Source organism: Martes martes (assembly GCF_963455335.1).
Source record: "Martes martes genome assembly, chromosome: 7".
NCBI classification, from domain to species: domain Eukaryota; kingdom Metazoa; phylum Chordata; class Mammalia; order Carnivora; family Mustelidae; genus Martes; species Martes martes.
The window spans coordinates 30,784,406-30,805,518 of NC_137894.1; the positions used below are offsets into that span (position 1 = coordinate 30,784,406).

At 55.9% G+C, this 21,113-nt stretch overlaps 1 protein-coding gene across 1 annotated transcript in view; it reads right to left on the bottom strand.

The window, feature by feature from the left end:
• Positions 1-9,583: 9,583 nt before the first annotated feature.
• Positions 9,584-21,113, bottom strand: part of ARID3B (AT-rich interaction domain 3B) — a 55,400-nt gene continuing 43,870 nt past the window's right edge. The window contains exons 5-9 of the mRNA XM_080807572.1: positions 17,271-17,454; positions 15,939-16,219; positions 15,578-15,832; positions 14,094-14,195; positions 9,584-12,028 (exon numbers count right to left, since the gene is read on the bottom strand). Of these exons, the coding sequence (XP_080663698.1) occupies positions 11,871-12,028; positions 14,094-14,195; positions 15,578-15,832; positions 15,939-16,219; positions 17,271-17,454 (980 nt within the window). The 3' untranslated portion in view covers positions 9,584-11,870. The remainder of the gene's footprint in view (positions 12,029-14,093; positions 14,196-15,577; positions 15,833-15,938; positions 16,220-17,270; positions 17,455-21,113) is intronic.

Sequence of the window (21,113 nt, forward strand, 5' to 3'; positions counted from 1 at the left end):
TGAATCAGTGTATCTCAAGCTGGGGTCCGGAGCTTTGCTCTGAGAGGGCTGTTAGTTCCGCAAGGCAGCGTATTTGCTGTGATTGTCTGCAACCGTGATTGTGTATTTATACAGACAGTGATTGTGAATTTGTACGGAAAGAAATCTCAATTTTTGTCTGTTTCTTGATCCAGACCCCTGAGGATGGAAGTGTCTCCCCAGGGCCTGGAGAGAGAGTCTACACTCTCTGGGGGTGCATGCTGGTCAAGATGGGGGTCTGCAGTGGATGATGTCAGTGAGAAAGCAGGGCACACAGTGCCGGGGGGCTGGGCCCTTGGGCAGATTCAGGTGCCTGGAAGGAAGTGGTGTGTGTGGGGGCTATGCAAACAACATGCAAAGGACCCCCAAACCAGTGTCCACATGGGCCCCAACTCTAGGGCCTTCCAGTCCTCTGCTTCTCAGGGACAGTGTAGGCCATTTTTCTCCAGTGCCCAGGGAGGCCTGCCCAGGACTCATCTTCTGTGAGCAAGCAGGTGTTCTGGGCTCTGCGCCTGTCCAGGGAGGGTGGCCTAGGATTCTGCCCTGGGTCATCGGCAGGGGTACCGTGGGGAGCAACCAAATGGCCAAAGTCACAGCAGGGCGGAGGCCCTGAGGGAGAGTGGGCAACAGCTGGCTGGCAAGAGGGTTCGAGGGGCTCCCAGGGCTACCAGCAACCTCCACCTCTATCCATCCCAACTTCAAGCTCCTTCTACCCTGACCCTTTCCTGGGCTCTACCTCAGTCTGTCTTCCTTTGCTCAATCCCAAGATTCCCTGCTCTTCGCTATTCCCAAATTAGTGGTTGATGGTGGGCTCTGGCGCCTGAATACTGGGCACAAACCGTGCCCCCACAGTGCACTCACTACGTGACCTTGGGCAAGTCACTCTCCCTCTCTGGGCTCATCTGTAAACAAAGAAACAGACACCGAGAGCAGCTGCAGTTCTCCATCGGCTGCGTATGAGGGTTCCATCCAGCAAGCGTGGAAAAGGCTCATGTGGCTCGCAGTCACGGAAGGGTCGCTCCCATCAGTCCGCGCTTCATGCCACCGCACGCGTGGCTGCCCGGAGGTGAGAGGCCCCTTCCAGTCAGGGTCCTGCTGGGGCTAGGGAGCTGCCGCACGGGGTTCCGTCTCACCCCACTCTGTGGTAGTGTGCTAGGGCTGCCCTGACAAAGAGTGAACCCAGGGGTGTGTGTGTCTGAGTTTTCCTTCTAAAAGAACACCAGTCAGATTAGATTAGGGTGTTTTGTTCTCTAATGGCTTCGTGTTACCTTGATTACCTTGCAAAGACCTTATCTCTAAAGAGGGTCACATTTTGAGATACTAGGGGTTAGAACACAAACATAGCTTTTTGGGGGGAGTATAGAGTTCAACCTGTAACGCCTCCCAATTTGCTTCCTGTTACCTTCCTGTTGGGTGGGTTGGATCTGACGAGATCTCAGGGACCCAGCTGTTCTGTCTTGTTCTTGCCCTCACTTAACGCCAGGCCCCTGACATGGCTGTAGAAAGACTGTAAGGGCCGCAGGACGGGCCGCTGTGAGGAGCGGTGGGCCCTGCTCAGTGAGCCCCCGGGGCAGGCTCGGGTCCAGGCTGGACACCGGGCTCCTGTCTGCAGGCCAGGCCCTGCCCAGACCCAAGAGCCTGTGTGTGTGTGTGTTTCTGGGCACGAGAGGATGGGGTGGGGGGTCCCCTCAGAGGGACCAGCCACAGCAAGAGGCAGGCTCTGGGGAATAAAAATCAGATGCCTGCCGGGATCCAGAGGTGGAAGGTGGGGAGGAGCTGGAGGCTGCCTGGGGTACCCTCAGGTCAGTGGGCCTGCCCCCAGCCCAGAACAAGAAGGAGAACCTGGATAGTCCAGTCAGCCTGGAAGGGAAGCCAGTGTCCCTGAGTCCTAACCGCCCACCCTCTTCCCACATGTGCAGGTCATGGCAGAGCCCCCCTGCAAGCCCCCAGATTCTGCACAGGGCAGGTGAGCTCTGTACCCCCTCAGCCCCCTGTGGAGGTCTGGGGACAAGACTGGCACGTGCTGAGTGGGCACCAGTCAAGCCTACTCCCCAGCCTGTCGGGGAGGGCCCTGGGGAGGCTAAGCCTCCGCAGGCCGGGCCTGGTGCACAGGGACCTCACTCAGGGAGACGGGGGAGGATCTGGAGATGGGGAGGGTTTGGAGACCTGGCCTGCTCTCAGAGAGCCCTCAGGCTGGGCGGTGTAGCATCTAGGGAGCACTGAGGGAGTACCACCCATTCATATTTTTGGATTCGGGGGAATCTGTAGTCACCTGTACGGAGTAGAGGAGTGGAATGAGGCCATCCTGCTCCCTCCCCCGAGGGCTGTTTTATTAGCCTCTCCCAGCACCTGACAGCCATTATGCCCCTTGTTTGGGTCAAGGCGGAGTGCCTAGGCAGGCCCCCATGAGAGTGGGCCTCTAAGAGCAGGGTGGGGTGATGTCCTGCAGCACCAGATCAGGTTAGGAGCCAATGGCCCCCTCTCTCCACCCCACTTCCCCAAACTTCCCTGTAGGATGGGCTTGGAGCTGGCCCGGATGTGTGCTGAGCTCCAGAAAATCCGGGACCCAGAGCTGGAGGGGCTCAGCAGCCGGCCCCAGAAGGTGCCCAGAACCCTGTGTTCAGCACCCCTCCACCTCTGTGCCTCTGCCGGGCCTGCACGCCCAGGGAGCCCACAGTCCCCTATGCCCAATCTCCCGTGCCCCTGACCTGCCCTTCCCAGACTCACTCAAACCCCTCCCCACCACTCACTGCCCTCTGCCCTCCTCCCCAGGGTGGCAGAGAGCCCTAGCCAAGAAGCTGGGGTTAGATCAGCAGCTGGTAGAAAAGTGAGGACCATGGAGTGAGGGCACCCAGATCTGAGGGGCTCTGAGGAGAGGTGCTCACCTCACAGAGGTGCTCACACTTCCTCCCTTCCCATAAGGATCTGGGATAGACAAGTGAGGGCATCTGGGGACATGCTAAGAGAGCCCTCTCATCCCTGGTGGGGGGGGTGGCTGGGGCGGAGCGGAACAGTGCCAGGCCTGGGACTTGATGTATCATCTCCTGGTCTGCCTTCTCTCTGAGGAGGGGGCACAGGGGAAGAAGCAGGAGGGGCATGGCTAGGTGGGCTCTGGAGGCACAGGGAGTTAGGACATCTGGGTTCCTGGGCCTGGGGTCATGAATGAAAGGAGAGTGGCCTTCAGAGCTAAGAAGTCCTGTGCTCGGGGCACCTGGGTGGCTCAGTGGGTTAAGCCTCTGCCTTCAGCTCAGGTCATGATCTCAGGGTCCTGGGATCGAGCCCCGCATCAGGCTCTCCGCTCAGCAGGGAGCCTGCTTCCTCTTCTCCCTCTCTCTGCCTACTTGTGATCTCTGTCTGTCAAATAAATAAATAAAATCTTAAAAAAAAAAAAAAAAAAACCTCTCTGGAAAAAAAAAAAAAAAAAGAAGTCCTGTGCTCGCGTCAGCTCCACCACTGACCAGCTCAGTGGGCAGTGAGCAAGTCTGCCTTCTCGAGGCCTCAGTAAAATGGGGATACCACCTTACCTACCTCAGAGGTTGGCATGAGGATAACATGAGATGGTGCCCCTGGCTCAGTGCCTGCTGCCTAGTCCCCCTGAGTCTCCCCTGGGGTCCAGTTAGGGGGAGTCAGTACTAAGGTCATAAAACCATGGATGTGTGCCCAAGACCACCTGCACAGAGGGCTTTAGTCACAATATCTGTTTATCCAGTATTTCGTCCACAAGTCATTATTTACAGTTAATAAACTCAGGAAACCATGTGCTGTCATATGCAGCTGCCAGTGATGGACAATGTAGCAAGTTTCACTGCCCGGGACAGTCCTGTCTTACACTTGAATGCCAAGGAGGGCCTCGTCTTTCTCACTCTGCATGGAGGAGCCTCGTGGGATGGGGATTCCTATCTTTTGCCTCAGCTGCTCTCTGGGGACCCCTAGAGAATGAGGTCCTACCTGCCGGTGGGACCTGGGAGACGCCAAGAGTTCTGACCCTGAGGCTGAGAACCGGGTCCCCAGAGGGCGGGAGCTGGAGTTCTGAATATCAGCACTCCAGCACCGGGAGGGCAGGGACTTCCAGACATCTCTCAGAGCCTGAAGGTAAGAGCTGGGAACTCTCCAGAGGGGCAGGCGGAGTGAGCCCTGCCTCCCTAGGGGACCCAGGCCCAGTTGCTCTCTCCGCCTTCGTCTCCCCATCTGCGAGCTGGGGGCGGGGGAGGCCCAAAGGGTCCTTCCAGTTGGGCCTTTGCTGGTTCTGGAAGGACTCCTCAATTTGCCTTCCCTCCCTGGGGAGAGCTGGAGTTACTCCTCACTGGTACCTGGCCTGCCTCTCTGCCCTCTGTGGGGTCAGCTGCTGCTTCTTCTGTCCCCAGATGTCAGACAAAGCCCAAGAGCCATTGAAGAGAGGTCTGAGAAAAGCTGGCAACCAGGACAGTGCCCCGACTAGGGGAGAAAGGTGGTGTGGAGACTGAGGCTCACAGCCTCACTCTGCCACACAAGACACTGAGGTCAGTCCTTTGCCCCCAGTGAGGTGACAGTGGACTGACAGGCTTCAGGAAACAGGGGTGGGCAAGGACTTCCTGGGGAGAGGGCAGGCCTGTAAGGCTATGCCTTTATCCCCTCATGCTGGGGTTTCTGTCAGGCCTGAGCGGTAGGACCTGTCACAGGTGGCTGCAGTCAGAGGTCTCCCTGTCCCCTGCCTGCCACAGGGCCTGAAATGCCCATGCTGACACAGGGCCCCTGACTGCCAGTGCATGAGCCCCCTTGCCCTTTCCCAGGGTGACCCTATGGTTAGGAGCTGGACAGGGAATGGCTAGTGGGGTGCTGGTGACCTTGTTGGGCTTTGTTGGTCCATTCACTGCTCTGGTGTCAGCAGAATGATGACCACAGACCTTCTGCTTTCTGGTGAAGGCCTTGGGCACTGGGCTTTAGACTTTTCAAAGTGAGTTCTGATTCACTTGTGCCTCAGATCACTCTATAGTCCCCATTATACAATAGGGAAACTGCCCAGACAAGGGCAGTAAATTGCCCAAAGTCACATAGCAGAACAGAAGCTAAGACCCCTGGTTCCCCTAATCTGTCCCAGAAAGGTGGTTTCTCGGTTCCAAGCTTGAAAGCATGGCCATCTTCAATGGCCACAAGCAAGGCCGGCCTAGAGTTAACCTCCCTCGAGGTCACCTGGTCATTTTCTCTCTCTCTCTTTCTTTCTTTCAAGATTTTATTTATTTATTTGACAGAGATCACAAACAGGCAGAGAGGCAGGCAGAGAGAGAGGGGAAAGCGGGCTCCCTGCGGAGCAGAGAGCCCAATATGGGGCTTGATCCCAGGACCCTGAGATCATGACCTGAGCCCAAGGCAGAGGCTTAACCCACTGAGCCACCCAGGCACCCCTCATTTTCTTTTTCTGAACTTCCTTCCCCACCTTGCCATGTGTTTCCTTGCCCTACAGAGCTCTGTCAGCTGGGCCATGTGCTTCCAGAATCAAAACCCTACTCAACTCTATTGCTCTACACTCTCTCCATCTACTACTGACTTAACTGAAGCAGAGTTTTGCAGAGGTGGACTCTGGCAGGGCGAAAGGACAGAATACCTCTGAGATTGCTTCTCCAGTGTCATCTTCTGCAAAATGTTCTCTGTCCTCCCTGCCATTCACACCACTGCTGTGGAGGCTGCCGAGTTCTCAGTGGATGTGTCCAGCACCGGGTCCTGAGCCCAACTGAACCAATGGCCCCTTCCTGATCACTAGACTTGAGACAAAATCATAGTTCTCACCAGGGCTGAAGACTGGACACAGACAGAAGTTGGGAAATGTCAACTGCTCTTTTTCACGGTGGAAAAAGCTGAATTTCAGTGACAGCAAATGGAGCCGACAATTTCCAGGAAGTGGAATTGGGATGGAGAGATTTTGGTTCAGCCCAGGAGGTCTCTTGTATGGAGAAGACAAACACCTGACCCTTGCGACGGTCATGTCATGTTGCTCTGTGGCCTGGGCATCAGGGTGGGCTGGTCTTCAGAAGGAGAGGAGTACCTTCCATGGGCAGCCCAGGTCCCGCTGTCCTTGGGCTCCTCCACACCCCGAAAATAAATCCCTCTCCTTTCTGTTTACATGGGCCCGAGTGGTTTGGGTCCCCTGTCAAGGACCCACCGCGCTCCAGAGCGCTGCGCTCCTGGACAGCCCTCCCTCCGGCCAGGAACCCACCCTGCACCGGCTCACCGCCGCAGACCCGCTCCTGTTTGCTTCCTGGCGCACAGCGCGACCCCGCCCCGGCGTTCCTGTCGGTCCCTGTGTCCCAGCAGCGGCCGGCTTTGTACCTCACTGTTTCCAAGCGTAGCAGGGCCCCCACTCGTCCCGGTCCTGCTTCTCTGGTCGGTTCCTTCTTCCATTCCCTCCGGTGGTGATTCCGAACCTTCCTCCAGAAGCCGCAAGGCACCAACTCCGCTTTCCTTCTGGGCAGGGACCCACAGGCGACGGCGCAGCCGGCGTCCGGGCTTCCCTCCTCGCCCCGCCCCCTCGCCCCCACTGGCTATGTGGAGGGCACGTGACCAGTTCTGGCCAATGGGACGGGAGGAGCTTGCGGCGCGGAGCCGGGGCCGCTGCTTTTGGGAGAACGTTGGGGTTGCTAGTGGCCGACACGCGACTCCCGGCTGTGCAGAGCAAGGGGCACGTGGGCAGAACGGAGACTTGGGACAACTAACCCCCCCCCCCCGCGCCCCAACCTCTGCTTTCTTCTGTCCCCGGGCTGGCTTGACCCTGCCCCTCACTGAAGAGAGGAACATGCACGAGGAGGTAGGGCAGCTGATTAGAGTCCATTCCCAGCCCAGCTATTCACTAGATGTGTGACTTTGGCCACATTTCTGCTCTTCAGTTTCTTCATCTGTAAAATGAACAAACTCACTGCCTCCTAAGGGTGTGGGTGGAGTGGAAATGAGACAATGCGTAGAGAATGCTTAGCCGTTTCTGGGTGCTGTCGCCACAGAATTGTAACCCCTACAAGCTCTTCTCACTAGCTAGAGGACCTCACGCTAGTTACTCAACTTCTCCGTACCTCAGCCTCCTGCTCTGTAAAATGGGAACAATAGTCCCATCTCATAAATGTGCAGAGGATCCAAGTAGTTAATTCATGCAAACAGCTTTTTTATTTTTTATAGATTTTATTTATTTAAGACAGAGAACAGACAAAGAGAGAGAGACAGAGACAGCACAAGCCAGGGGAAAGGGTGAAGGAGAAGCAGACTCCCCGCTGAGCAAGGAGCCTGATGTGGGGCTCAATGCCAGGACCCTGGGATGGTGACCCAAGACGAAGGCAGATGTTTACTCGACTGAGCCACCCAGGTGCCCCTCAAAGAATTTAAACAGCACACACAAGTCTTCAGAAATTTGCTGGGGCATCCTTGTAGTTCCTTCAGGGTATAAAACTAGGAGCAGAATTGCTGGGCATGTGTCACTTTACTAGGTAATGCTAAAGTGTTTTCCAAAGTGGTTAGACTAATTTACACTCCCTGGCAGTCTGTGAGAGCTTCCATTACTCCCCATCCTTGCCAAGACCCGGTATTGTAAAACTAAAGTTTGTGCCAATCTGATGGCATGGAATGGTTTTCTGTGGATTTCCTTGATCACAATGAAGTCCAGGCATTTTTATTCCCTCTTCTAAAACACACCTGTTCATGACTTTGCCCCCTCTCCCCAGCCCTTCTTTTTGCGCCCACCCCCAAATGATTTTATTTATTTGACAGAGAGAGCACAGCAGGGGGAGCAGCAGGCAGAGGGAGAAGCAGGCTCGCTTAGCGGGGAGCCTGATGCTGGGCTCCATCCCAGGACCCTGGGATCATGACCTGAGCCAAAGGCAGATGCTTAAAGACTAAGCCATTAACTTTTAACAGTAAGCATTAACACACACACACACACACACACACACACACACTTTGTGTTGCACCTTCTCCCAGTCTGTCATTTTATTTGAAAACCTTTTGAATTCTTAAAAAAGGTATTATTTGACGAGAGAGAGAAAGCATAAACAGGCTGAGTGGCAGGCAGGAGAGGGAGAAGCAGACTCCCCGCTGAGCAGGGAGCCCGAGGTGGGGCTCGATCCCAGGACCCTGAGATCATGACCTGAGCTGAAGGCAGACGCTTAACCAACTGAGCCACCCAGGCATCCCCCACCCTCCCAGCCCCAGTTTGTCATTTTAAATACCAGTATCTTTCAGTAGTCTTTTGGAGGGTCTAATTTGAGTTTGAGATATTCTTTTGTTTTCTCGTTAACCTGAAATGGGTCAGAATTGCAGTGGCCTGGTGCCTTGCTCTTCTAGGTTCTCCAGGTCTGTCTGTCAGGAGCCTTACTCATCTGCCACTTTCTCCCTCAGCACCTCCACCCCTGCAGTCATGTGCACTGTTTCCACCTCGGAGGTCTCCGGACTCTGCTTCTCCTCATCTCTGTGCCCTTGTAGGCTAGGCCCACTGCGGCTCCACGTGGCAGTCCCCTGCAGTGTCATAGGAAGCTGTCAGGTGTGATACCAACTACTGGTTACCAGTTATTAGAGGACTGGGGTGCCTGGCTGGCTCAGTCGGTTGAGCAGGCAACTTTTTTTTTTTTTTAAAGATTTATTTATTTGACAGAGATCACAAGTAGGAAGAGAGGCAGGCAGAGAGAGAGGAGGAAGCAGGCTCCCCGCGGAGCAGAGAGCCCGATATGGGGCTCGATCCCAGGACCCTGGGATCATGACCCAAGCCGAAGGCAGAGGCTTTAACCCACTGAGCCACCCAGGCGCCCCGAGCAGGCAACTCTTGATCTCAGGGTTGTGGGTCTGAGCCCCACGCTGGATGTAGAGATTACTTTTTTTTTTTTTTTAAAGATTTTATTTATTTATTTGACAGAGAGAGAGATCACAAGTAGGCAGAGAGGCAAGCAGAGAGGAGGCGGGAAGCAGGCTCCCTGCTCCCTGCTCTGCAGGGAGCCTGATGCGGGGCTTGATTCCAGGACCCTGAGATCATGACCTGAGCTGAAGGCAGAGGCTTAACTCACTGAGCCACCCAGGCGCCCCAAGAGATTACTTTTTTTAAAAAGCACTAAAAAGGCGCCTGCCTGGGTGGCTCAGCTGGTTAAATGTGATCCTGGGGTGCTCGGATTTGAGCCCCGAGTTGGGCTCTCTGCTCTGCGGGGAGTCTGCTTCTCCGTCTTCCTCCAACTTCTGCTCTCTCTCTCACTCAAATCAATAAATAAAATCTTAAAAAAAAAAAAAAAGCACTAAAGGACTATCATTTCTTTCAAAAGGTCTTTTAGAAATCAGTGAGAGGCTCGAGGCTGTCCCAGTGTCTCCTGCATTTGCTAGTACTTCCAAATGGCAAAGAGGTCCCCATCTGCCTCGGAGGGCTGCACAGACAGGTGGGGTATGCGTTGTTGTGGAAGAGGGCAGTCAGAGATCCCCCATGCTTTTCCTCCCTGCCCACTTTTGGTTGCACCAACACTGAGCTGTAGCCAGAGGATGTGTCTCATGGCAGAAAAAAAGGCTGAGCACTCTGGGGTCTTGCTGCCCTTTTGGACAGTCACAGAAAGCACCCAAGAGATCTGCTTGTGTGAAGAGGTAGAGGTTTATTGAAATATAAACATTCGAGAACATGTAGGATAGAAAATAACCACCACATATACAGACACTTGCTGCAAGAGGACGTCTGAGGTATTTATCACTGCCTAGGCTACCCATGTGCTAGCACATTTTCCTGGCCAGAGTACACAGAGACAGGGAGGGGAGGGGAGGGGCCGGAGCAGTCCTGGCCCACAGCCTGCCCTGTGGCCTTCAGGGAAACCTTCTCTTGCCAGGGGCCCTGCTCCTGGGACACCTGCTGGCACCGCCACTCTTGGGCTTTCAAGCTGCCTGGGGAAGGGGAGAGGATCCAATGACCAGAAAGCCACAGTATGCTATCCCTGCATCCTCTGGCTGGGAAGAGTTCATCCTTCGTGACCAAACCCCTGAGAAAGACAAACTGGCCAAATGCTGCGACACTTTCAGGTGGGCCCAGCGCCAGCCAACTGGGCTCCTTCACGGCACCAGATCCCAGATGCCCTTCTCTGCCCACCAGAGTGGGTAAGGTGGGAAGGCTCCTGAGGCCAGAAGAGGGTCAGGCCCCAGCGGCGGGCTGTGTGAGTGTGTGTGTGGGAGCGCGAGTGCATGGAAGGCTGGGGAAGGGGCGAGAAGATGGCAGTCCAGCAGAGCTGCAGCTCACCAGGCTGAGGTAGCTGTTTTGTGCTCAAGCTTTTGATTTCCCTTTCCTTTCATAGACAGGGCAGAATGCTAGTCGTGCGAGGGCTCCTGCAGGCGGCGTGGCCTGTCACCACCAGAGCCTGATGACGTTACAGTGGGTGGTGTTCCAGGAGCTCTGCAGGGCCTACTCAATGAGAGGTGAGCCTTGCATGGCAATCACTCATCTTTCCAACACCGGAGCAGCCTGCTCCAGCCCAGGGTCCCAGAGGAGGACGGAGTTCTCCCCTCCTCTAAGAGCATCCCCTTATCCCCTGGGGCGGCTCAGCCTCTCTGGCCTGCCCCTACCCTGAGATGGGAAAGCTGAGTGAAGGGCAACCATTCTGTCCCCAGCCTGGGGAGCCAGGGAGGGGTGTGGGACAAGCCCTGCTCTAGCAGGAAATGGGTCAGGGGCCATCTCCCGAACTGTGTGGTCTCAGGACCCAACCTTGGAGAGCACGGGCCTCTTATTCCACCGCCTTCCCCACCACTGTGATCCCTGAGTCATCTCTCCTGCCTGCCTCCCCGCCTCCTCACTGGGGTCTTAGCGAAGGGCTGGAGGGGCTGGGGTACCAAACGTTTGCTCGGCTTTGGGGGTGATCTGCTTTCATTTCTTTGGTGCTACAATAACAACAATAAAAATTAAAAACAAAAAAGTCAGCAAAACACATATAAAAAAGATTTCAGAGATGCAAATACTTCCTGAAGAATCAAACATCAACAATTACAAATCTGAGGTATTTCAATGAACCTGACATCAGCAGGTCTGGGGATGCTGGGGCTGAGGTGGCCCCATGAGAAGGGAGGGCCCAAGGGACAAGTGGGCTGTTCTTGGGAGAGCTGGCCAACAAGGGTGAGTGAAGGCGTGAAGTCTGGGAGGGCCAGAAAAGGGTCAGTGTGAAACGCGTGCCAGGGCCTGCCTGGGCAGCCCCCTGTGGCTCTGCCTCTCCCTCAGCAGGTATCCGGTAAGCCTTGGACCTTGAGGACTGCCCTCGTGTGCCCCTTCCTGGGACCACTAAAAGGGGAGTATGGGGCCCTGAGGGCTGCCTCAAGACTTGAATTTGAGGGACCCACACCCCTAGAACCAAACATGGTAGGGAAGGCAGGTTAGGAGGGCCCCATCCCATGCTCAGGAGTGAAGGGCCACAAAGGCATGGTCTTCGGCCCTCACAGCCCCACATGGGAGTTAAAGATCGGAGGACTGAGCAGGGGAAGAGGCCAATGACCCTGGGGTCATGACAGAAGGCAGGGGAAGGGCAATAAATTAAAGGGGAAGGGCTGTGGAGGGCCTCCAGCCCTGTGCCGGCTTACAGATTGTCGATACACCGTGCCCGGGACGGGAGGTGGCCTGGGAACCCAGGAGGAAGGAAGCTGGACGCCGGCAGACCCCGCCTGGTTCTCCAGGACGATCCCTGATTGGACAACGCTGCCCTGTCCTGCCCCTGCAGCCTCTCCCTGTCCCCAGAGTACAGCAGGACCTGAACGAAGCCTGGACAGACGGACACGTCCAAACTCTAGTCTGGCCAAATGGTGTTTGACATGGGCTCCTTGAGATGAGGTAAATTCTGTGCATCAACCTCCTTCACTCTCGACAGGAGAGTGGGGCATGGGGAGCTGGGTCCTGCCCCTCAGAGGGACCAGCTGGTGGAGGGCTCGGCACTGGGGGTGCCCCGGGACGAGGTAGGACTTGGCGAGCAGTGAGAGCTGCTGCTGCCGCTGCCGCCCACGCTCTGGGGGGTGGGCCCCGCAATCAGGTGGACCACAGGCTTCTGGGCGAAGAGCACACCTGCAGGGGCGGGGGAGGGGGGTGGAGTGAGTGTGAGCAGCTGAGGAGACATGGGGCCTGTGCACTCTGGCCCCGCAGGTGTGCGCCCCTCCGCACCCTGCGCCTCCGACCAAGTCCAGCATGCCTTCCACCTTCCCCCTTCGGGTGCTCCAGGGCCGGCCAGGGGGCAGAGAGGTAAGCCATGCTTTTGAGGAGACGTCCCCAGTGCCCTGTGGGTGCAGTGGGACAGGGGATGGGGGGAACCAAGAGCAGGGCTCAGAAGGCAGGGCCTGGCTGGTCAGGAAAGGCTCTGGAGGAGGAGAGCGCGCGTGGACTGGCAGAAAGCATGGCCAGAGGGAGGGCTGGTGTGCCAGGCAGAGCGGAGCCAGGCAGAGCTGTGGCGGGGAGGCCGCCTGGCAGCGGGGACTCATGAGCAGGAGGAGGGGTGCAGGAGGTGAGTGCCCGCTGGGAAGGCCACAGAGACAGGAGGCCTGTATGCCTCTTGGGCGGAGGGTCTCACCCTGCACCTTGGTGACAGGGACGCCCCTGGGGTTTTAAGGGGAGGGACGTGATGAGATCTGTGTTTTAAAATGCTCTCTGTGGGGCTGGGAGGAATTGGGGCCTGCCAGGAAGCTATTCCAACAGCGGGGAGAGGCCCAAACCAGGGCAGTGGGGTGCGGGGCAGCAAGAGAGGGGGAGAGAGCAGAGTAGCAGGGTCCAAGAGGCTCTGGGGGCCTTCGGGGACAACTTCCTGGTTCCTGGCCAAATCAACTTGCACACCAACTGACAAAGGGCACAGGTAGGAACAGGGGACCAGGGGTTGAGGCAGGTGAGGTCTGGGCAACCTTCAGCTCTCTTCTGACTGCTCCCTGTTCTGAGAGGAGGCATTTATCCCCTCCTTTCTCCTGAGAGAGGATGACAGCATTATTAGCTCCAGACACAGATCCCCTTCTTCCCTGCTTTCCCCATGGACCCACTCACAGCCTCCCAGACTCCTAGACCATCAAACACCACCAGATGGCAAAGGACACCTAGGTCTTGCCCGCTGGCTCGCCTGGTCTCCTCGAGGGGCCCCCCATGTCAGGCAGAGGCCTTACCCATCCGACTGGCCTCACTGCATCTCTGCAGGCTGCCCTCCAGGAACTCCGGCCCTTCCTGGGCTGCAGCGCCAACGCCCAGCGCCAGTGGCCCAGCAGAGAACCAGCCAGAGCATGAGGCCTGCAGTGCGGCACACCACGGGGGCCCTGCACCCAGCTCCCAGAACAGGAGCATTCAGAGGGACAGAGCACTTCCTGAGGAAATGCCCCAGTGTGATGGAAGGTGCAGCTTTTAGACCCTCCATGGGGCACGTCCCGGGCCCACCATCTAACACAAGGCCAGCAGGCCTAGGCTCCCCCGGCCCACCCATCAAGCTGCTCATAGCAAGAGTCGGCGGGCTCATTCCCAAACTCAAACCTAAACCAAAGACATGGGGCTGGGGAAAGGGCTGGTTTCTAGCAACTGGAAAGACCTGGTAGAGGTACTAAACCCACCAGCCAACAAACAAACCACTGCCCAACCAGACTGAGAGGGACGACTGGGAAGGACTGGGTGGGATCCTACGCACAGGGGTTGCTTCAGCCACACTCAGATTCCAGATTCTTCCGCCTGCCTGTCAGCCCTTGGTCGGTTGTGAAGAAAGGGAACAACAGGCAGTGTTCAGGGAAAGCGGGGTTGAACCGGTCGGAGAGCGGTGCGTCACAGGACCCTGATGGCAGTGGCGGAGGTGGCTCGTGACACGTTGTTTAGGGAACGGGGATGGAGTCTGTTACAGAGCTTCACACTCAAGGACAGTTGCAATTAGCAAGCCAGCCATTGGTCCAAAAGGGTCAGACGGAGGGTTTCTTTGGTTCTGTCAAAGCTGGTGGGGGGGAACCTGTCATCTCGTTAGCAACTCTCAGCTTCTCCTAGGCTAGAAAAACCACTTAACCATTGAGACTACATATAAGAAAGCCAGCCCTAGGAAGGGGTTCAGACGGGAGGGTGACAAGCAGGGCCAGCCAGGGCCACCATGCCATGGCTCCCCTCGCAGCCCCGAGAGCCTTACCTGCGTAGGTGGTGCCATCGATGTCCACAGACATGTTGATGCTCCCGATACTGCCTGTGGCCAGGTTCAGTGCCGCAGCCGAGGCCTCCGATCTGTCTTCTGCTGGGGACAAGGGAGACAGCAGGCCTGGTCAGGCCTCCTGGCACTGCAGTATCCTCTCTGAGGCCCTCCCGCTCTCCTGGACTGGCCACAGCTGGCCGAGGCCTCCCACGTCCAGAAAGCATCCTTACAACCTTCTCCCGAGGGTCAGATCTGGCAAGAGAACCCAGGCTTGCCAATGGCCTATCACTTGCTTTCTCTGTTCTCGGCTGAGCCACTTACTCCCCCGCTTCCTCTGTTGTCCAAGGAAAGGGATCACAGCCAGTAAGGCACTGACTCAGCTCCCAGCTGTGCACTGACACTTTCAATGTGATTCGGTCAACCCTAACTAAGCACCCACCACCACCCATCGGGCTGGGGAACCGGAGATGAGGAAGACCTAGTCACTACCTTGAAGAACCTGCCTTTCCTCCTCCTCCTCTCCTTAAGTGGGCTGGGTCCTCAAGGAGAGGGTCTGCCTGCCCAATGTGGGGCTGGCACCTGTAACCCATTTCAACCTGCCCATTTGTGCAAAGCTGCAGGTGCTGGCACCCGGGGCCTCTGCCTGGCTCACCCCAGACTCTGCCCTTTCACCATGCAGCCAAGAATTCTTCCAGATGAGCTGTTTTTCGTGTCTGGCTGCTGCAGGACCAGAGGCACCGGCCCTGGGAGGGGAGGGAACAGAGCGGAGCTGTTGCTGCCAGCGTCCTTCTGCTCCTCAGCTGGGGACAGGGGTCAGAGAGTGCTGCCAGCAAATATGCACAACTCCCTCCACACCTGACTTCTTCCCATCACATGCTTGTTAAAAGTTTGTTCTGCGATAGAGTCAAGGGCAAGAATAGCAAAGAAAATGTGCATGGGGGTGGGGGGAGAAAGGAGGAACAAGGGGCACGGAGTGTGAGACTCAGGAGAGGAGAAGGCAGGGCACCTGAAAAATGAGGAGGGGAAGGGAAGGATGTCAACGATGCTGCCAAACTTGTATTTCCTCTTTCCCCCTGGTTCGGAGGGCCAAAGGCAGCCTGGCCTGAGGCACTTGGCCTCCTTGTGGAGGCCTGGGACTGGAGGTGCTGCCTTCTGCTCACAGCCCAGATCTACATCCGGGGAGGCAGGGGAAGGCTAAGCCCTTTCATTTGGACAGATCAAAAGGCTGGTGAGGAAGAGAAGCACAGCAGCTGTCCCTGACGCCTCCGGCCCCTCCTTCTTGAAGAACTCCTCTTTTTGGCCAGAGAACAGGGTGCTGCCTGAGGCAATTTCTGGTCAGCTTGGTGAGCTGAGGTCCCAGTGGCCATAGAAGCCCCATGTGGCTTTCTGGCCTTGAGATGGTTCTGGGAGGTAAACGGGCCCCTGAGGGGAGCCCAGGTTGGCACCCAGAATGGGGGAGGCCCTGCCCGGGACCCGGCGCTCACCCCTGCCGTTGATCCTGATCTTCATGGGCAGCTGCCGTGCCATGGTGAACAGGCTGCGCTGGAAGGCCTGCTGCACCAGGCGCTGCTCCTCCTCTGATAGCCGGGGTGCCTTCTTCTCGGGGGGCTCTCCCGACTCCAGCCGCTCCCTCAGTTGTTCCAGCGTGGCCGTCCGGGTACTGGCCTGCTGGCTTACCAAGCTCATGGGCACAGCCAGGCGATTTGGCACGGGCACTGTCGTCACCGGGACTCCATCACCTGGCAGAGGCACCAGATTCACGGATTCACAAGCCCCTTCCCCACCTGACAGTGGGCTCTGCCACTCTAGCCCTGCCCACCCTCCTCCCTGCTGGGCCCTGCAGACCTTTCCTGAGAGTGGCTGCTGGGGATATCCGAGGGCTGCCGGCATTGGCACCACTGCTGGAGCCCAGCCCGAGGATGGGGAAGCGGATCTTGGGTGGGGAGAGAAGGGCAGGGGCCCCAGCGGTGGCAGAGGCGGTGGCAGCAGGCGAGTAGCCAAGGAGGGAGGAGCTGTAGCTGGGCCGCCGGCCCTCCCTCCGGTTGCCGTCGATGGCTGCCTGGAGCTCCGCCGGGGAGCTCAAGGCTTTCTTCTCACACTCATAGGCATAGAGATACTTCATGTACCTGCAGGGAAGGAAGGGAGGAGAATAATCCAGAACGGTACCAGAGGCCACCCAGTTTAAGTTTATGGCTCTCTGTGGTACACTTGGCATAAAAGAAGGTCCAGGGCGGCCGGATGCCCTGTCCCAGGCCCCTCCAGCTGCTACTCAACACTGTACCAAACTCTGCTCCAACTGGAGGAAACTGTTCTTTAAAAGAAATAAAGAACATCTTCACTCACGTTTTCTGTTTGTTTTGGCACCGTTTTAGGTGCTGTTTAGACACATTTTTGCAATGTCTTCCTGGCTCCTAGATGCCCTCACCATTCTGAGTCAGCCAGGTCAGGTAGGAGCAATGTTTCCTGTCCTTCTTTGCATCACATATCGTAAGAAGCACTTCTCTATCCAAGAACCTTGAGAGAAGGAGCCCTTCTTTCTAGCATACTGCCTCACTGATGCTCATTCCTTAGTCTCCAGAGAGCAACACCCGGTGTGATCTAGTGAATGGATTCCCCTCGGCCCTCACTCTCTGATGCTACTCTAGGTTCCCCTGCTCCTATGACCCCCATAATTAATTCAAATGATGACGAAAATAGGTCCAAATCCCAGGTCCTCTGTTGCTGGGCAAGCGGAGTGTCAGGTAGGAGGGGCTAGGCTTAGGGCGGAGGCGACGCGTCAGAAACAATGTCCTGGAAAGAGTGGCTACGGGGCCAGAAGCCCAGGGGGGAATCTCAGTTCTACCACTACTAGCTGGTATGGCCTTGATCAAACCTTTTAAACTCTGAGACTCCGTTTCTGTTTCCTGAAAAATGAGATAGCAACTACCTCACAGGGTTGATGGTGAGGTCTGAAAGAAACAGAATAGCAAAGTAGCCTAGGGGGACACTTGGGAGATGGTGGCTCTCATGATCACTCAGGTCTAGAAACGGATTTGTCTCAGAAAGCTCCTGGCTACGTTGAGAATTCCTCCCATCTCGCCCTCTGTACAGTGGAATTTCCTTCCTTCCTCTCCTCTAGGTTAAAACATCCCCCTTCTCCCAGATCGGCTTCCTTTCCCTAGGGCCCTGACCACTCACTGGGTCCTCAGGGTAAAGGCGGCGCTGGTGATTGATGTGGGCAGGTTCAGGCCTTTGGTGATCTCCCGCCAGATCTTCTTGTTGATGATCTCCACCAGGCCCCCCTTCTCTGTCACCAGTTTATACAGCATATACAGGTCCAGGATCTGCTTGGCCATGATGGGGATTCGGTTGATGGGGGTTCCTGGGATTGTCCAAATAGAGAAACAGAGCGTTGTGTTATCAAGCAGAGAAAGAAGACATATGCATGCGCCCAGCTTTTGCGGAGTTGGAAATATGTTCATGAATCTGCTTTAATCGGACTCAAATTCCCAAAGTTGGAAGCTATCAGACTAGCTGCCAGTTTTCCTTGGGATGAGCAGAAAGACAGGTCCAACTCACAGGCTTTGTGAGCCTCCCTGGCTCTGTCTTCCCATCTATAAATAAGAGGGCTGCACTAGATGGCTTCAAAGTTGGGTTGTTGTGGGGTTTTGTTTTGTTTTTTGTTTTTTTGACTAGCACGATGGGTCCAGATTCTTTCCTAATGATGTGGTAACTCACACTCCTCTGGGGCCTTCAGACGATGCTGCTCCGTGCCCCCTCCCCCGCTGCCCCCGCCCGCCCCCCTACATGCACAGCTCTGTAAGCACAGCTCTGGCACACTTTGTAACAGTGTACACAGTGTAACAGTGTTTTCATTTGCATACCGCCTGCTTCCTCCTCTCCTGCAGCAGGACAGAGAAATGTTTTCTCTCCCTTGTCTCCACCGAGTCAAAGGAGCTGCTGGACACCATGTCTCCAGGGGATGAAAATCCACTGAACGACTCTCTCCCCACTAACCGCTCCATCCCTCCCTGGCCTCTGAAAGAGGGAGGGTCAGAGTGGCTTCCGCCACTGGCCCCGAAGGGAAGTGAGAGGAACCAGGGACTTGATTAGGAAGCCTGGCACCAGGCAGGAAGGCCCACTAATGAGCACCAGGGGACGGCAGGGAGGGCGGGCCGGGGCCCTTTCACAGGCTGCTGGGATGCTCAGCAGGAGGCGTGATGGATGACTGTCATTTGGCAGCCTCAGGATTAATGATCCAGAGGTCAGAGGGGAGAATTCCACAGGGAAGGGTCACCGGCCGGGGCAGGGTTTGAGACTTGTTGCCTTTTGATGACAAACTCCTTGTACTGCACATAGGCTGCTCTCCTCTGCCTCGGCCCCGTCCCACCGCCCTGGTCTTGCCGAGGACTCGCTGACTAACTGGTGGCCGGTAAGCCAGCTTGATTTTCGAGAAGTGCTGTTTGTCTCAGCTCCTCCTGCTTCTTTCCCGTCATGGAATGGTATTTTCTTCCCAGCCCTGAAATGCGGGCTTCAACAGCTCTTTCACAGGGTAATTCATGTAAGGGAACGGAGCAAAGGGTCCTAAGGAGAGCAAGGAGCAGGAACACGGGGGGCTGTGTGGCAGCACCAGACCTCTTTTCTAAGTGTGAGGAGGGGGCAGGGGTCCTCAAGAACTCTGTCTTGGTCAGCTGGTCCTCGGAGGCTCAAACACAAAGGGGTCACAGTGTTAGACCCAAAGGTTCACAGGTAAAGTAGCAGACGACTGTGGGTACACGGCCAAGACACACAGCTTGTGTTGGTTAACTTCTCTTCCCTGTGCTGCTCTGGATGATAAAACGAATTCCTGACATAAACACGAGAGCCTGGTGTGGCAGAGCTGGTCTCCTGGCAGGACAGGGCTAAGGTCTGCCTCCTGCAGGAGGCCTGTCTGCCCGAGCACACTCACAGCCCAGGACAGTTCACATCCTCCTGGCACCACCTGGAGACTCTGGAAGGACCACTCTCAAGGTCCCCTCCCATTTCCAGAAGCTTCTAGGACATCTTCAGGGTGACCTGTTCACTTCCAAGTCAGAATATTCACCCTGAGCCCACCGTTATCCCCAAAGCCAGCCCCTCCTTTCTGTCCATGGCGGCCTCTTACCCACGCACTCCACCTGCGCACCGCAGCCACCACGACGCTCGCTCCCCTGCTCCACACCCAGACCCTAACGCCTACCCAGCCTCATCACCCGGGTCCCACACACCCCTTGAACGACTGCCTTTGAAGTGTTTCAAGCATCCCGACAACGCGCTCTCTCACTCTTTAGTTTGGTCTCCTCATGACCCTCCCCAAACCAGGCTCATTTCTACTCCACTCTGCTTCATGCTTTCCCTCATCAAGCCTCATGTGACCTGCCTCTGCTCAAATCCTCTCCACACTGGCCTTCAGGAAGAATCTTCTAACTACCCCAGTTTGGAGGGATTTCTTCTCTCAGAATTCCTACTACAAGCCCTACAAGCTCAGCAGGTGATTAGTCTCTGTCTCACGTACGTTCGCCTGGCATTCCAGGAGGACTGCAAGCTCTGTGAAGGCAGACGGAGACTGCTTCTCCTTCACCACTCCTTAAGAATTAGAGCGTTTAATAAGATTAAACTGACGTGCACATGGAAAAAAAAAAGGTGTTTCTCAAAGTCAAAACAACCAGCTATGGATTACCCAACGGGGACCCTCAGTCGCACGTCTGTCTTGCTGGCAGTGTGCCCACCAGACCCGTCCCCAGCATCACGTGTCTGAGGCTGACAGCCCTGAGCAGAAGTCACCTTCTCCTCTCAGGTCCCAGCAGGTTCATTAGGGTCACGACCCTTAGTAAACAGCCTGGGGGTACAGAGGCCCAGCGTGCCTAAGCTCTTTGTGGCCATGTCCCACGCAAAGTGGACCAGCAGCAGCAGAATGGATGGAGAGCCGGGGGTCCTTGAGAAGGTAAAGAATCTACTACTGCACTCAGTGGGGTGGAAGAGAAGAGGAAGCAGGGGTTAAAGAGCGGAATGCGGCTGGGCCTGTGCCAGACCCGGATGGGCGCGGCTGCATGTGTAAGCACCAGGTGGGGGCTTGCCCAGCCAACCGCTTTCTCCAGAACAATCACCTTGGAGAACCAGCTACACTGCGGTTTTGGAGATCCATTTGCAAATGGCCTTCTGAGTTGGCGCTATTTTCATTAGAATCTCCAATGGTGGTAAACCTTCAAACATAAAGGGTGTATTTTACGTTTAGAAATGGTCATTCATGAAAGGAAGTCAGGAGAACAGGAACTGACCAGGCCGTTTATACTGATTTTATTTGAAGATGAGGTGTGAGAGGTTCTCAGGTGTGGCTCACACTGCCTCTGGAGGCAAGTCCCTAGAGAGGAATTATACATTTACTCTGAGTAATCACTGGACTGTCTAGTTATTTGAGGTGGCTTCTTTGAAAGATAATAATGTTATAGCTGTAGAAATTTCATGGAAAAAAAAAAAGCCCCTTTTTATAGTCGTAGAATGTGACTGCATGAGGCTGAGAACTGCTTCGGGAGGGGGAAACAGGCAGGTAGGGGGGCTGAGAAGACAAGGAAGGTTTCGGAAAGTGGCATTTGAAGTCAAGGCTATAAATCTAACCAAAAGTGACTTCTTCCCAGCCCCTCTGGGGAGAAAGCACAGGTCTGGGGTACATGGCACCAGGTGGTGGCCCCCACAGTCCCGCTCTGTGGTCCAGCCAGGCACCCTGGTTCAGAGATCAGTGGATAAAGAGACTGGGCATGTTCTTCCCAGAACCTGGCCCTCTGCAAAACTGCTAAAAATAGCTCCCAGGGCAGGAGGCCCCCCGGGGGGCTGTCAGAAACAAAGCCGAGACTGTTCTGAGTGCTAACTCGAGATGATGGTATGGTTTTCTCACATTACCCAGAAAATCCAGATACAAAACCTGCCCTGGCTTCAATTCTGACAACCAAGAAAGAGGCTGGATCCTCAGGCCAGTCTGTCTATAGTCTGCTCTGTGCCTAACAGACCTGGCACCCATCTCCTTTT